Source organism: Myxine glutinosa, chromosome 3 (genome assembly GCF_964187855.1).
Source record: "Myxine glutinosa chromosome 3, kmMyxGlut1.1, whole genome shotgun sequence".
In the NCBI taxonomy this organism is placed as follows: Eukaryota; Metazoa; Chordata; class Myxini; order Myxiniformes; family Myxinidae; genus Myxine; species Myxine glutinosa.
In genome coordinates this window covers 12,575,032-12,589,259 of record NC_136263.1, presented here as the reverse complement: position 1 = coordinate 12,589,259, position 14,228 = coordinate 12,575,032, and the positions used below count along the sequence as shown (strand labels likewise).

The 14,228-nt window shown below is 51.9% G+C and overlaps 1 protein-coding gene across 1 annotated transcript in view; it reads right to left on the bottom strand.

The window, feature by feature from the left end:
• LOC137423806 (dedicator of cytokinesis protein 1) overlaps positions 1 to 14,228 on the bottom strand; it is a 968,048-nt gene that overhangs the window by 783,130 nt on the left and 170,690 nt on the right. Inside the window, exon 17 of the mRNA XM_078773719.1 lies at positions 9,260 to 9,363. Within this exon, the coding sequence (XP_078629845.1) occupies positions 9,260 to 9,363 (104 nt within the window). The remainder of the gene's footprint in view (positions 1 to 9,259; positions 9,364 to 14,228) is intronic.

Below are 14,228 nucleotides of genomic sequence, written 5' to 3'. Positions count from 1 at the left end.
CAAGGCTTTGAGCTTCCTCATCCAGCTCCCTAACCACATCAACGTTGAAACTCCTTTGTTGTGTGTCAGGAGCTGGCGCACCTTCTGTGTCATCACCACTGCAGTCTTCTTGTTGCATCACCAGGGGCACATCTGTGCCACCACTGCTGCCTATTATAGGTCTGCTTGGACCATCATCCTTGGTCGTTTCAACCGGATGTGAGCAACAACCGTTGTCACTCAGGACCTGGAACTGCTCGTTGTCACAAGGGACAATGGTCCCATCATCACAACCAATACTGGTACATTGATTTTCTTCAACAAGAGCAAGGGGTGAAGTCCTACTCTCCTCTGTTTCGTCACCACCGTGCCCAGCTTGCCGAGAATCATCAGGATAGTCTGAGATACTGTTTGTTTGTACGAGTATCACTTTGCTCACTTTGCTACCTTTGTCTTCCACCTCGGCGCTCAAAAAGGTACGTTTTAGGTTCCTCTTAGCCTCGGTGCCTTTCATCAATACCTCCTCAAAAACCATATTATCTTGAGGTTGCAGCCTCTTGTCCACATCGACTGGGTGCTCCCCTGCTGCACTAACCTCAGCAACACCGCCACCACTTGCCACACCCTGGTCTTCTGGTGTGGATCTCTGTACCCCACCAGGCTCATGAACGGGGGGCACTGCATCAGTCACAGGGGGGGCCGACCCAGCTGTTGTGGCGTACGTCTTCTTGGCGTCTGGGCAATACTGCTTAGTGTGTCCGTGTGCTCCACATCCATAGCAGATCAAGGTCTCGGTAGCCATGAAAATCCTATATTCATGCTCGCCGACTTTAAAGGTGTGGGAGGTGTTCAACTGCTTCGCTGCGTCTTTGAAAACAACAAAACAAAACGTCTAAACGATTGTACGTGCTTCAACCTGCCGTTTCTCGTCCGTAGAGGAACCCTAATGATTCGAGAGACGACAGTGCCAAACTCACCTAGCTTGTGCAGGATTTCCTCGTTACCTAGAAAAGGCGGAACATTGCTCAGAATGACTTTAACTGCCGGCGTGTCCATCGACGACACAGGAACAAACAGATCGTTTCCCAAGGTCAAACCGTTCTGCACAACAATATCGGCCAGACTTATTTGCGAAACAAAAACCACAATTTTGCGATTCATACGGGACGCGGCACGAATGTTACTCACGTCGATCAAATCCCCAATCGCGAGCAAAATGGCATCCATTTCAACTCCCTCCAGGGGGACAAGGCACAGCCCGTGCTTACGCGATAAACCCTCATCGGTAACACGATCGGCAGGCCTTTGGCTACTCCTATTAGCCATATCGTCAAAGGAGAAACGAAGTGAAAGCAAATAGATTTGTATAATCCTATAAAAAGAATAGAAAAAATATATATATTAAATAACTAAAAACGAAAGCACGGTTTAAACCACGTTGGGAAAAAACGTGGTTTAAACAAACCGTCACCGTGCTGGCTCTCCCTCTCTCTGTCTCGAAGGAGGAGAAAGAGGGACAGGTGGTAACGAAGCAGGAAGGGAGGAAAAAGGTCAACAGACACGACAAAAGTACAAAAGGAAAAAAAAAAAAAGGGAAAGGTAAAAAGGGAGGTGGGGAGAGGACAAAACCAACACGAGCCAAGAGCTACAACACACAAACACGAGCACACACCATCTTGCCACACCCAACAACAGACGGCCAGCAGGGGGAGAGAGAGAGCTAGAGAGACAGAGACAGAGAGAGAGAGAGATAGAGATAGATTGTGTGTGCATGTGTGTGCATGTGCACATGCACAGGATGGTGACGCCAGGCAAGTGTTGTCGGTCCAGCAGATCAGCCATGGCAGCTCTGCTGATTAATGACCTTGACGTCCCAAACTAATCAAGATGGTACTGGCTCTGCCAGGTGGGCAGCGGTTCAAAAGCAAGATCCAGCTAAGGTAGTTTGAATGTGGGATCAATGCAGGGGAGAAGAGTCGAGGTTGTGGTGCTGTGCACACACGACTCGATTGCCAGAGAGGTAGGCCACAACGCGTTGATACAACAAGAGTCTTTATTCAGAGCTCGCACTTCAGCACTGGGCGGGCTCGAGCTTAGAGCCCGCATATATCTCCCGAGGCCACGCCTTGCCCCCGGGCGTGGCCGATCGGCCGAAAGGCGGGGCATGCATTTCAGTTCCCCGCCTGGACACTCGCGCCACCCACTGGTGCGCGGAATTATTGTCCCTTGTGCCCGCCACACGCGCCCCCCCAGAATTCCCGCGCACCTGAAGGGTGAGCTTGCGGGGAAGCCGGATGACCCGGCCGAAACGCCCCCTGGCGATGCATGCCGGGCTGGGGGGTAGCGGGACGGCGGGCCTGGGGGGTGCCGGGGGTCTGACTGCCGGGGGGCGTCCTCGACGCAGAGGCAGACCTGCTTGCGGGGGGTGGTCCAGATCGAGGTGGGCCGGCTTGAGGCGGTCCATGGAGATACGATCCGGGGCACCGCCGATGTCGACGGTGAAATATTTGTCCCCGGTCTCCAGCACGCGGAAGGGCCCATCGTACGGGGGCCGTAGCGGTGCCCGGTGGGCGTCGTGCTAGACGAAGACGTACTCCGCCGTGCGAAGCTCCGGGGCGACGTGGGAGGACGGGCAACCGTGGTGTGCCGTCGGCACCGGGGCGAACCTCCGGGCGGTCTCCTGCAGGGTGGAGCGCTGTTGCGCCGCGGATCAAGGAGCCGTGGAGTCGGGGATAAATTCGCCCGGCACCCAGAGTGGTTGCCCAAAGACCAGCTAAGCAGAGGACGCACGCAGGTCGTCCTTGGGCACCGTCCTAAGGCCTAGCAGGACCCAGGGGAGCCTGTCGGCCCAGCTGCCATCGCGGAGGCTGGCCCGGAGCGCGGCCTTCATCGAGCGATTAAAGCGCTCGCACAGGCCATTGGTCTGGGGGTGGTAGGCCGTGGTGCGGTGCAGTTTGATGCCGAGCCCTTGCGCCACCGCGCCCCAGAGCTCCGAGGTGAACTGGGGGCCGCGGTCGGACGAGATGTCCGAGGGGGCACCGAACCGGGCAACCCAAGTGGCGATGAAGGCTTGCGCCACATCCGCCGCCGCCAATGGCACGGCCTCCGGCCACCGTGTGGTGCGGTCCACAATGGTGAGGAGGTGGGTGAACCCCCGCAAGCTGGGCAGAGGTCCCACCAAGTCGACGTGGACGTGGTCGAACGGACGCTCGGGCACCGTAAATGGGGCCAACGGGGCCTGGGTGTGGCGGTGGACCTTTGCGCGCTGGCACGCGAGGCACGTCCTGGCCCAGTCGCGGACTTCCTTCCTGAGGCCATGCCAGACGAACTTCGCCATGACGAGCTTCTGGGAGGCCTTCGTGCCCGTGTGGGACAGGCCGTGGATGGCGTCGAAAACCGGGCACTGCCAGCCAGCGGGCATGATGGGGCGAGGCCGGCCGAGGGAGACGTCGCACAGGAGGGCCGCGCCCGCGACGTCGAACGGCACCTCGGTGACGCGGAGGCCCGTGACGGCGGTCCGCAAGGCCTGGACGCCGGGGTCGGCGGTCTGGTCCTCTGCCATCCGGGCATAGTCGATCCCGAGGTGGACCGCGTGCGCGACGGACCGGGAAAGACAATCCGCCACTGGGTTGTCTTTACCCACGAGGTGACGGATGTCCGTCGTGTACTCGGACACGACAGAGAGGTGACGCTGCTGCCGTGCCGACCATGGCTCGGCGACCTTGGCCATCGCGAACAAAAGGGGCTTGTGGTCGACGAAAGCCGTGAACGGGCGGCCTTCGAGCAGATGGCGGAAGTGTCGGACAGCCAGGTGGAGCCCGAGCAGCTCACGGTCGAAGGTGCTGTAGCGGCATTCGTGCGGGCGAAGCTGCCGGCTAAAAAACGCCAGCGGCTGCCAAGCACCACGCACCCACTGCTCGTGCACCGCGCCCACCGCGTAGTCCGACGTGTCGGTGGTGAGGGCGATCGGTGCATCGGGTGCCAGCTGCGCCAGCATGGTGGTGTTGGCCAGGGCCAGCTTTGCGCCCGCAAACGCCGCAGCCATCGGCTCTGACCAGGCGATGTCACCTTTGCCCGGCTTGCCCCGGAGGGCCCCGTGCAGGGGGCGGAGGAGCTGGGCGACGTGGGGCACGAAGCGGTGGTAAAAATTTACCATGCCCAGGAACTCCTGGAGCCCCTTGATCGTGCGGGGGCGTGGGAAATCCCTGACTGCCTCCACCTTGGCCGGTAAAGGGACGGCCCCGTGCCTGGTGATGCGGTGCCCCAAGAAGTCGATGGCGGCGACGCCGAAACGGCACTTTGCGGGGTTGATGATCAGGCCATGCTGGCCCAGGCATTCGAAAAGCGTGCGGAGGTGGAGCAGGTGCTCCTCCCGGGACGCGCTCGCGACTAGGATGTCGTCCAGGTAGACATAGATGAAAGGTAAGTCGCACAAGACGCTGTCCATGAGCCGTTGGAACGCCTGGGCCGCATTCTTCAACCCAAAAGGCATTCGCAGGAACTCAAAGAGGCCGAAAGCGATGATGACGGCCGTCTTTGGGACATCGTCCGGTTGGACGGGGACCTGGTGGTAGCCCCGGATGAGGTCCACCTTGGAGAACACGGTCGTGCTTGCCAACCGGGTGGAAAAGTCCTGGATATGCGGGACCGGGTAGCGGTCGGGGGTGGTGGCATCATTGAGCCGGCGGTAGTCAACGCACGGCCGCCATCCTCCGCCAGGCTTCGGCACAATGTGCAAAGGAGAAGCCCAAGCGCTGTTGGAGCGCCGTACGATCCCCAGCCGCTCCAGCGTGGCGAACTCCGCTTTCGCCACCGCGAGCTTCGTGGGTTCGAGTCGGCGTGCCCGTGCGTAGACCGGCGGCCCGACTGTGGGTATATGGTGTTCCACCCCATGTTGGACGGCCACCGCTGAGAAGGTGGGCCACGTGAGGGCCGGGAAACTGGCGAGGAGGCAGGTAAACTCGTCCGCCGCCGGAAGCGTGCAGACTAACCTCGCCGGGACGGAACCTTTCAGCAAGCCGCTTGGCAAGCTGCTCGGTGAGCCACTCAGCGAGCTGCTCAACGAGCCGCTCAGCAAACAAGCGAGCGAGCTGAAGGTTTCGGCCTGGATGAGACGTCTGCGCTCAACGTCGACCAACAGCCCATGCGCACATAGGAAGTCCACACCGAGCAGGGCCATTGGCACGCTGGCAGTGACGAACGACCATTGAAAGCGCTGCCCTCCGAACCGCAGTGAGAGGCAACGCTTCCCGAATGTGCGGATGGGTGTACCGTTGGCAGCAAGCAATGCGGGGCCCCGGCCCGCGGCTTGCTTGTCGGACGCGCAGGCAGGGAGGACGCTTACCTGCGCTCCTGTGTCGCAAAGAAAACGGCACCCAGACAATTTGTCCGTGATGAACAGGAGGCTGCCGGAATGGCCGACGCTCAGGGCCGCAAGTGAGCGCCGGCCCGGTCATTTCCCGACCCGTCAAAAGAACACGGCGGGCGGCACGTTTTAGCCTTGCGGCCGAACCTGGCATGGTAGTAGCACCAGGTTTGCGGTGGTGGCAGCCGCGTCGGCCATGCCGTCGGTGGTGGTGGTGGCGGCGGCGGTAGTGGGCGGGGCGCAGCAGCGGCCACGAGGGAAGCCGGGGGCGCTGTAGCCTCTGCACCGGGATCCACTACGGCATCACCGTAAAACTGACCGCGTGTCGCAGGCCGCGAAAAACTTGTCCGCCTCTCCGGCCAGGGCGTGGGGTTCCGTGATGTTGCAACTGGCCAGCGCGAGGCGCACCTGTATCGGTAGCTGGTGGAGGAAAAGTGCGCGGAACAAGAAATCCGGGCGCCGGTCTCCAAGCAGAGACAGCATGAAATCCATCTGGATGGATGGTCGTGTGTTGCCGAGGGCGGGAAGGTCCAGGAGGCGGTCGGCACGTTCGATCTCTGTGAGCCCGAACGTGGTGAGGAGGAGACGTTTGAGTGCCTCGTACTTGTGGTCACCCGGCGGGCACCGAGGGATGGACACGATGCGGGCGGCCGTGCCGGGCCCAAGGGCGGCGACCACGTGGTAGTACCGGGTCTCGTCTGCTGTGATGCCCCGGAGTTGGAACTGAGCTTCGGCTTGCACAAACCAAACGTCGGCTTGCGCTTCCCAAAACTGCGGGAGTTTGATTGCGACAGCGTTGGTAGCCATGGCGCGTTCGGGGGTCAGCAACGGCTGAACCAATCGGGGTCACTAGTGTGGTGCTGTGCACACACGACTCGATTGCCAGAGAGGTAGGCCACAACGCGTTGATACAACAAGAGTCTTTATTCAGAGCTCGCAGTTCAGCACTGGGCGAGCTCGAGCTTAGAGCCCGCATATATCTCCCGAGGCCACGCCTTGCCCCCGGGCATGGCCGATCGGCCGAAAGACGGGGCATGCATTTCAGTTCCCCGCCTGGACACTCGCGCCACCCACTGGTGCGCAGAATTATTGTCCCTTGTGCCCGCCACATGGTGGTGGAAATGATGCAGAGGAGGCTTGAAGTGCTGTTTGTGCAGGACAGGAAATGGAAAGGAGACAGGGCAAGGAGGTTGGTAGAAGGGTACAAGCAGTTGAATGTGAGTGGGGATGGAATTCGTAATAGCATGAGAATATTAGTATCGGAAGAGATCAGCAAGGAGGTGGTCAGAGTGGAAAGATGGGAGGGATGGATAGTTATGGCATGGGTGGTGATACAAAGGCAAATGGTGTGTGTGATGTCGGTATATGGGCTACAAATGGGAGGGACTCGTGTAGAGAAGCAGGAATTCAGGGATGCACTGGAGAGGATGATGGGAATGGTTGAGCTGAAGGTGATGCTGTGCCTTGTGGAGGACATTAACATGCATATGGAAGTAGCGGAGCCAGGTGAAGAGGAATGTTTTGGTGAATGTGATGGCCATAGCTAGTTCATTCTTTCAAAAGCAGGAAAGTCACAAGATTACCTATAGGAGTGGACAGCACAGACCAGAATTGGATTTGGTGGTGGTAAGGAAGTGACAGTTTTGGAGGTTTAAGGATTGTTAGGCAGTGGCGGAAGAGCATGTTACCACCCAGCGCAAGCCTGTGGTGTTTGTGGTACAGATGACGAAAAGAAGGAAGGTCAAGAGCAGGGTCAGAAGGTTATTCGGTCGGGGGAAGTTCTATCCTCTCATCCAAACTCTCTCTTCCTCATATGTGGCGATTTCAATTGTCATCATACCAGCTGGCTGGGTGTCGGTACCTATCGCACCTGCCATGGAACCTCAGCAAGGACTTCGGCGACTCATTCGTGACTGACACAATCTGTCAATTTCCCAATTCGAATCTCAGTCAAGGGTAGATCATCTCTTCTTGATTTTGTTATGACTAACTTCCCTGCAAATGTCTGCTGTTCTGTTTCTGCTGAATTGATTCATCTGATCATGTGCTTGCTAAAGTGGATATCTCTCTGACCATTCTCAGAGAGCCACCTCAGCGCCGACGAGTCTGGCATTTTACTCAGGCCGACTGGAATCGTTTTCGAGCAGCCCTCAAACTTCTAGAATGGTCTCACATTTCTATTGTCTCTGATATAAACTCACCCTGGGAATTCTTCCAAAGTAAACTGCTCTCTCTCATGCACAGATTTGTCCCATCTCATCTTTAGTTGTCATACCCTTCCTCCTGTCCATGGTACACTGAATCTTGTGGTGAGGCAGATGCCCTGAAACAAGTTGCCTTGGCCTCATGGAAGGCAAATCCAACTGAAGGCAATCTCAGTTCCTTCCACAAAGCTCGGAACAAGTGTGTGCCTACCCTCAGGAGAGCCAGGAAACAATATCTCTCTACTCTCATGACTGAACTCTCAAACCACTCTCTCTCCTGCAAATCCTGGTGGCACCTGGTCAAATCTGTTTCTGGTATTCCCCCTCCATTCCCTCCCTTACCTCAAATGGATACACTGCTGACATTGCATGTGAAAAGGCTGAATGCCTCAACTCCGTGTTTGCTTCAAATCCGGAGAACATTGACCGGGTTGAGTATCTGGGGGGTACAGTGACTAGGGATGGTAAGTCAGAGGCAGATGTGCGGAAGAGGATTCAGGTGGGTGGGTTTGGAGGAGGTTGGAGGGTTAATGGCAGACAGAAAGATATCAAGGAAATTTAATCTTTGGACAGAAGGTTCTGATGTTGTGGGTAACGCAGACCCTACATTTATGGTCTGGAGATGGTGGCACTGACAGAAAGACAACAGGGGCTGCGGGCTTGCAAGGACAACCGGGTCAGGAGGATTGTGGGAGTGAAGAGGGTGGATAGAAGGAGAATGGATGAACTGAGAGAGGAGATTGATGTGCAGATGAGCTTGATGGGGAGATTGGTGAAATGCCGGCTGAGATGGGCTGGACACTTGGTGTGGATGAAGGAAGAAAGAATGGCAAAGAGAGTGGATAGGTTGAGGGAACAAGGTGGGGGGAAAAGAGGTAGACCGCATTTGAGATGGCAGGATTGTGTGAGGTTTGATATCAGTAAGGTTCGGGTGGATGTCAAGAGTCGGCTGAGGGCAGAGGGGAATGGATGAGTATCGTGGTCAAGGCAGGGCAGAAGCTTGGTGCCATTGGACCTCACCCCTTATAAAGAGTAGAGGAGGGGAAGACGAAAAGGAAGGAGAAGAACAGGAGGAAAATGCAAACCTTCACAATAGTTACAAGGACATTATAGCTGAGCACGAACAAATCAACACCTAGATGGGATTTGTACCAGGAATCCCAGACTCATTTACTACAAATGCCAAACGGGCCAACCCAAACTATTAAGGGTGACATAAAGAGAATTAGTCATAAACTATGACATTTCTGGGACAGAGGTAAACGTGGCTGGCACACAATTATTTGTGGGGTGACCATAAATGGGTGCTAATCAAAATAAAAGGGAGGCATGGGTAAGTATGCCAAGAGAAAAATATAATTGCAAAATAATGGTGATGGTTTTCTTTCCATTTGCATTAATGAACCACTTAAATGTGCAAAAGAGAAAGTAAAGAACACATTCAACTTTCAGCAAGTATGGTGATAATTGTACGACCATAAAATTGGGGGCATAGAAAACCTCCAGGAACTTTGCAAAATAGGGCAATGACGCTCCAGTTTGTCATACTTATGACCACAAAACGTTTGCACAGTAGTATCCTCATTAAATGGCAATAAAGGGCACAAATTTTGCTTGCTCTTGAATGAAGTCAATAGAGTAATGCATCCCAAAGGACAATCACAAAAATATTTGCACATAGTGCTGGAAAACAACAAACACAACAACATACCCGATAAACAATAAGCTCGTGTTCGCCATCTTGCATCGTTGTGCCGTCTGCCCTCATCAGCTGCACGTAAGCCATAGCAAAGGGTTTTTCACTTTTGTCACGAGCTGCAGAAAACAAGGGTCAAACAATATGGTCAAACGGAAAACCAAATACTGCATTGGAGACATCAAAAGGAACCCGAATAAGGAAAGAGCAAAGATGGAGTCATCAGTAAGAACCTGGATAGGATTCGGGTTTCAGCCACAACTCCACAACACAAACCCATCCAGGTGCTGCCAAGTGAGCCTTGCAGAAAACTTTCTGCAAGAATTCATTTCTCCTTAGATAGGAAGATAAAGAAAGAGGGAAATAAAGAGTAAAAGAGATAAAATAAAAGAAAAAGCAAGAATGAGAATGAATAAAGAGAAATGTGAAAAAGTAGAAAGAGGTGTGAAAGAAACAAAGAACAAAGATGCCGAGAAGAACCCAGATAGATAGATCCCAAAGTTTGGTCAAAATCCCATCACTAGTTCACAGGTTAGCGCAGTAACAGAATTTTTACCAAAAGGGACATCTGACCTTTTATATCTTGACCCCAAATTCAAATTAGTTCATCTTGGCATCATAGAAGTCAACGTGTGGCCCTGGATGGGTTTCTCTCATCTCCTCTTCCTGTTCAGGCTGGAGTTCCCCAAGGCAGTGTGCTGGGCCCTGTGCCTTTTCTGGTCTTCATCAATGATCTCTCCGACTCTCTTGAAAATCCTATCTCTTTGCTGATGACTCCACTCTCTGCCGCTCCATTCCTCATCCCTCAGATCGGCAGTCTGCAGCCTCCTCACTCTCTGCAGACCTGGACAAAATCACTGACTGGGCAAACAAGTGGAACATGTCTTTCAATCCTGACAAACCTCACACTCTTACGATGTCTCTCCAAAAAGACCGACTGGACAACCCTCCCATCCACTTTCTGAATAATCCTCCCCAAGAAGTTCTGTCACTCAAGTTTTTGGGTCTCACTATCTGCCATGATCTTTCCTGGGAAAACCACATTTCAAACCTGGCCTCCAAAGCCAGTTGCCGACTGGGCATCCTCCGTCGTGCGAAGTCCTTCCTTGGCACACCTGAGCTCCTCACCACATACAAGGCTTTCATCCGCAGCTCAATGGAATACTGCTCTCCCCTCTGGGCTGGTGCTCCTGCCTCACACCTAGCTCGTCTTCACGCTGTTGAAACCAAAGCGTTCAGAATCATTGGAATCTCCCGAGTCTTCTAGTGACTCCTCTCCGGCCTTGATCCTCCAGCTCTCTCTGGGCTCTGTCCCACAAATATTCCTACAGGTCGCACAAGATCTACCCGCAACCCTCTTATGGTTAAACTGCCAAAATTAAGACTCTCTGCTCACCTTCACTCCTTCATTCCTCTTTTCTCCCACCTCTGGAACAAACTCCCTCACTCTCTTCAATCCCACTCCTCCCTCCAGGTCTTTAAAAGAGCTGTTCCCCACCATCTATCTTCCCCCATCCAAAACCTTGAACTTTTCTACCCCCGCTAATTTCACCCCAATTCCACTTTTTTGAAATACCAACTTCTTTCCTGGAAGTCCTTGGTGTCCTTGTGTTTACACTTCTCCCACCCCCCTCCCCTCCCCCTTCCCACGCCGCCTCCCCCCAAGCCCTCTCCCTCCCACGCATTCCCGATGTCCCTGGTCTCAAATGTTGTGTTTATGTGCTTCCCCTTCTCTCCCCATCTTGTCTACCGCTCCCATTTTTATATACTTTGTTTGTTTGACTGTTTGATTTGTTTGTGTGATAAATGTTAGCTCTTTCACGAGCCTCGATTATGTATACAAAAAAACAAACAAAAAAAATAGTTCGTACTTGCACCAACTTTGGTTAAAATCCCATCGCTGGTTCACAAGTTATCGTGGAAGCAGAATTTTTACCAAAAGGGACATCTGACCTTTGACCTCTTGACCCCAAATTCAAATTAGTTCATATTTGCATCATAGTACGTACTTGCACCAACTTTGGTTAAAATGCCATCGCTGGTTCACAAGTTATCGTGGTAGCAGAATTTTTACCGAACATGAACTCTGACATTTGACCTCTTGACCCCAAAATCTAATCAGTTCATCTTTGCAACACAGTATATATTTCATTCAAGTTCGATTTAAATCCCCTCAGACGTTCTCCAATTTATAGTGGTAACGAAAGCCCATCACGGACACACGGACGGACAGCCGGATAGACAACCCGAAAACATAATGCCTCCGGCGACTTCATGGGGGGGGAGGGGAGGTGCATCATTAATACAGGTTTGGTAAATTTTCCACATGATGAAAATGTTGATCACGGTATCCAAATAATTTTTATGTGGTGTGTACAATATTATGATGTTTCAACGCCACTCAGCGCAAGGTGGATCAGACTTGGCAACGGTTGCTAGACTGAGATGTGCATGGAAGAAGTTTCGGGAACTGAGTGGCGTGCTGATGAGGAGGGGAGTGTCGTTGAAGCTGAAGGGAAAGGTGTATGCTGCATGTGTGAGAAGTGTTATGATTTATGGGAGCGAGACATGGGTAGTGAACGTAGAGCAGCAACGAAGGCTGGAAAGGGTGGAAATGCGAATGGTTCGGTGGATGTGCGGAGTATCGTTGAGAGAGAGGAAGACAGATGATGAATTGCGAAAGATGATGGGAATAGAGCCTGTGATGGATGCTGTGAAGAGAAACAGGTTGAGATGGTTTGGTCATGTGTTGAGGAAGGATGAAAGTGACTGGTTGAGAAGAGAGATGTAAATGAATGTGGAAGGAAGTGGAGGACGGGGAAGACTGAGAAAGACTTGGCTAAAGATGGTGGAAGAAGAAATGCGGGCAAGGGGGTTAACAAGGAGAGATGCAGAAAATAGGGCAAAATGGAGAAGATTGTCATGGGGCCCGCAAGGCTAACCCCCGCTCTCGCAGGGAAAATGGCCTTAACATGTCTGTTGTTGTTGTTGTTGTTGGTGTGTACAATATTATGAATATTAGCTGCAAGGACAATTGGTGTCGTATAAAATCTACTAACATAGTGCAGCTGATGAAGTCTATATCTAGAGGTGTTTTTAATGAAGGACGCGTTTATTCTGATGGACAACTCAAGGCACAAACACGCAGCTTCTTTGGATGTGAATAGGCTTCAGATTCTGCACCAGTACTGATCAGTTGCAAATAGGTGATGAGACGAGTTGGTCCATCAGGCTTCAAATTTACATCTTATCAGTGTTCTATTATCCTCATTAACACTCACTACTGCTGTCCACTGACATTAGTTGGTGGACATCAATGATCCCACGATGTTCTTCCCAAAATGTCAGGGAGCTATCACTGGTGTCCAGCACCAATTGAAAATCCCAATACCTTCAGTGGACGATCCTGTGATACAGTGCTGACCCTTGCAGGATCGGAACCCAAGTCAACTGCTTCAACAGAACTGACACTCTGTATAAAGCTACATGATGACATTCTTTACAGAGATCAAGTCACCACAGGGGAAAAAAACAACAACCCTGCACTTTTAAACCAAGCTGAGGCTCTGGGATAACTGTCCATGACTGTGAGATAACTAAACAATATCACTTTCAAGATGATATACGATGGAGCTCGATTTATTGCAATGTTTTCTTGTTTTTAACAGTTGCAGTGGAAAAAGCAAAGATGTAGGACAAAATCGCAACAACACCTAGTTTGATGAAGTACTACTTGGTAACCTGCACAACATCTTTCAGATTGGTTATTCACAGAATAAACTAATTTTTCTGAGTGAAACATGAATGCATGTCCTAATTAGATGTCCTAACATAAGGAGTGGAGTTGGTATGCTTTGCATAAAAATAAGAACAAATTTTCTCACCCAAATGCTTCTAAGAGAGGTCTGCTAACCACCGTGAGAGAAATGTGAGTGAAAGACCTTAGAGAAAGGGGATGCGCTCAAGACAGGGCATGTTGAACTTTTAGACATTGGCAAGATTGATGGGCATGCAGAGTTCATCCACATCAGGATATACATTATACATATATATATATATATAAATAAAATGTAACGAGGCTTGTTTTGTCAGTCTGTCTAACTACAACAACAACAACAACAACAACAGGCATTTTAAGGCCATTTTCCCTGCAAGAGCAGGGGTTAACCTTGCGGTCCCCATGACAATCTTCTCCATTTTGCCCCATTTTCTGCATCTCCCCTTGTTAACCCCCTTGCCCGCATTTCTACTTTGACCATCTTGAGCCAAGTCTTTCTCGGTCTTCCCCGTCCTCTACTTCCTTCTACATTCATTTCCATCACTCTTCTCAACCAGTCACTTTCATCCTTCCTCAACACATGACCAAACCATCTCAACCTGTTCCTCTTCACAGCATCAATCACAGGCTCTATTCCCATCATTTTTCGCAATTCATCATTTGTCTTCCTCTCTCTCAACGATACTCCACACATCCACGGAACCATTCGCATTTTTTTTTTTTTTTTTTTTTTTTTTTTTTTTTTTTGTATACAATATCGAGGCTCGTGAAAGAGCGAACATTAATCACACAGAAAGACAAACCGACACATAAAACATATAACATAGGGAGCGGTAGACAAGATGGGGAGAGAGGGGGAAGGACACAAACACAACATTTGAGAGCAGGGACCGAGAGACATGGAGACATCGAGAGATCTGAGAGAGGGCGAGGGCTTTGGGGGGGGGGCGTGGGAAGGGGGCAGTGGGAGAGGTATAAAACATATGGACACTGCCAGGACTTCCAGGAAAGAAGTTGGAATTTCAAACAAGGTGGATCTGGGGTGAATTAGCGGGGGTAGAAAAGATCAAGGTTTTGGATGGGGGAAGATAAGAGATGGTGGTGAACAGCTGTTTTAAAGACCTGGAGGGAGGAGTGGGATTGAAGGGAGTGAGGGAGTTTGTTCCAGAGGCGGGAGAAAAGAGGAATGAAAGAGTGAAGGTGAGC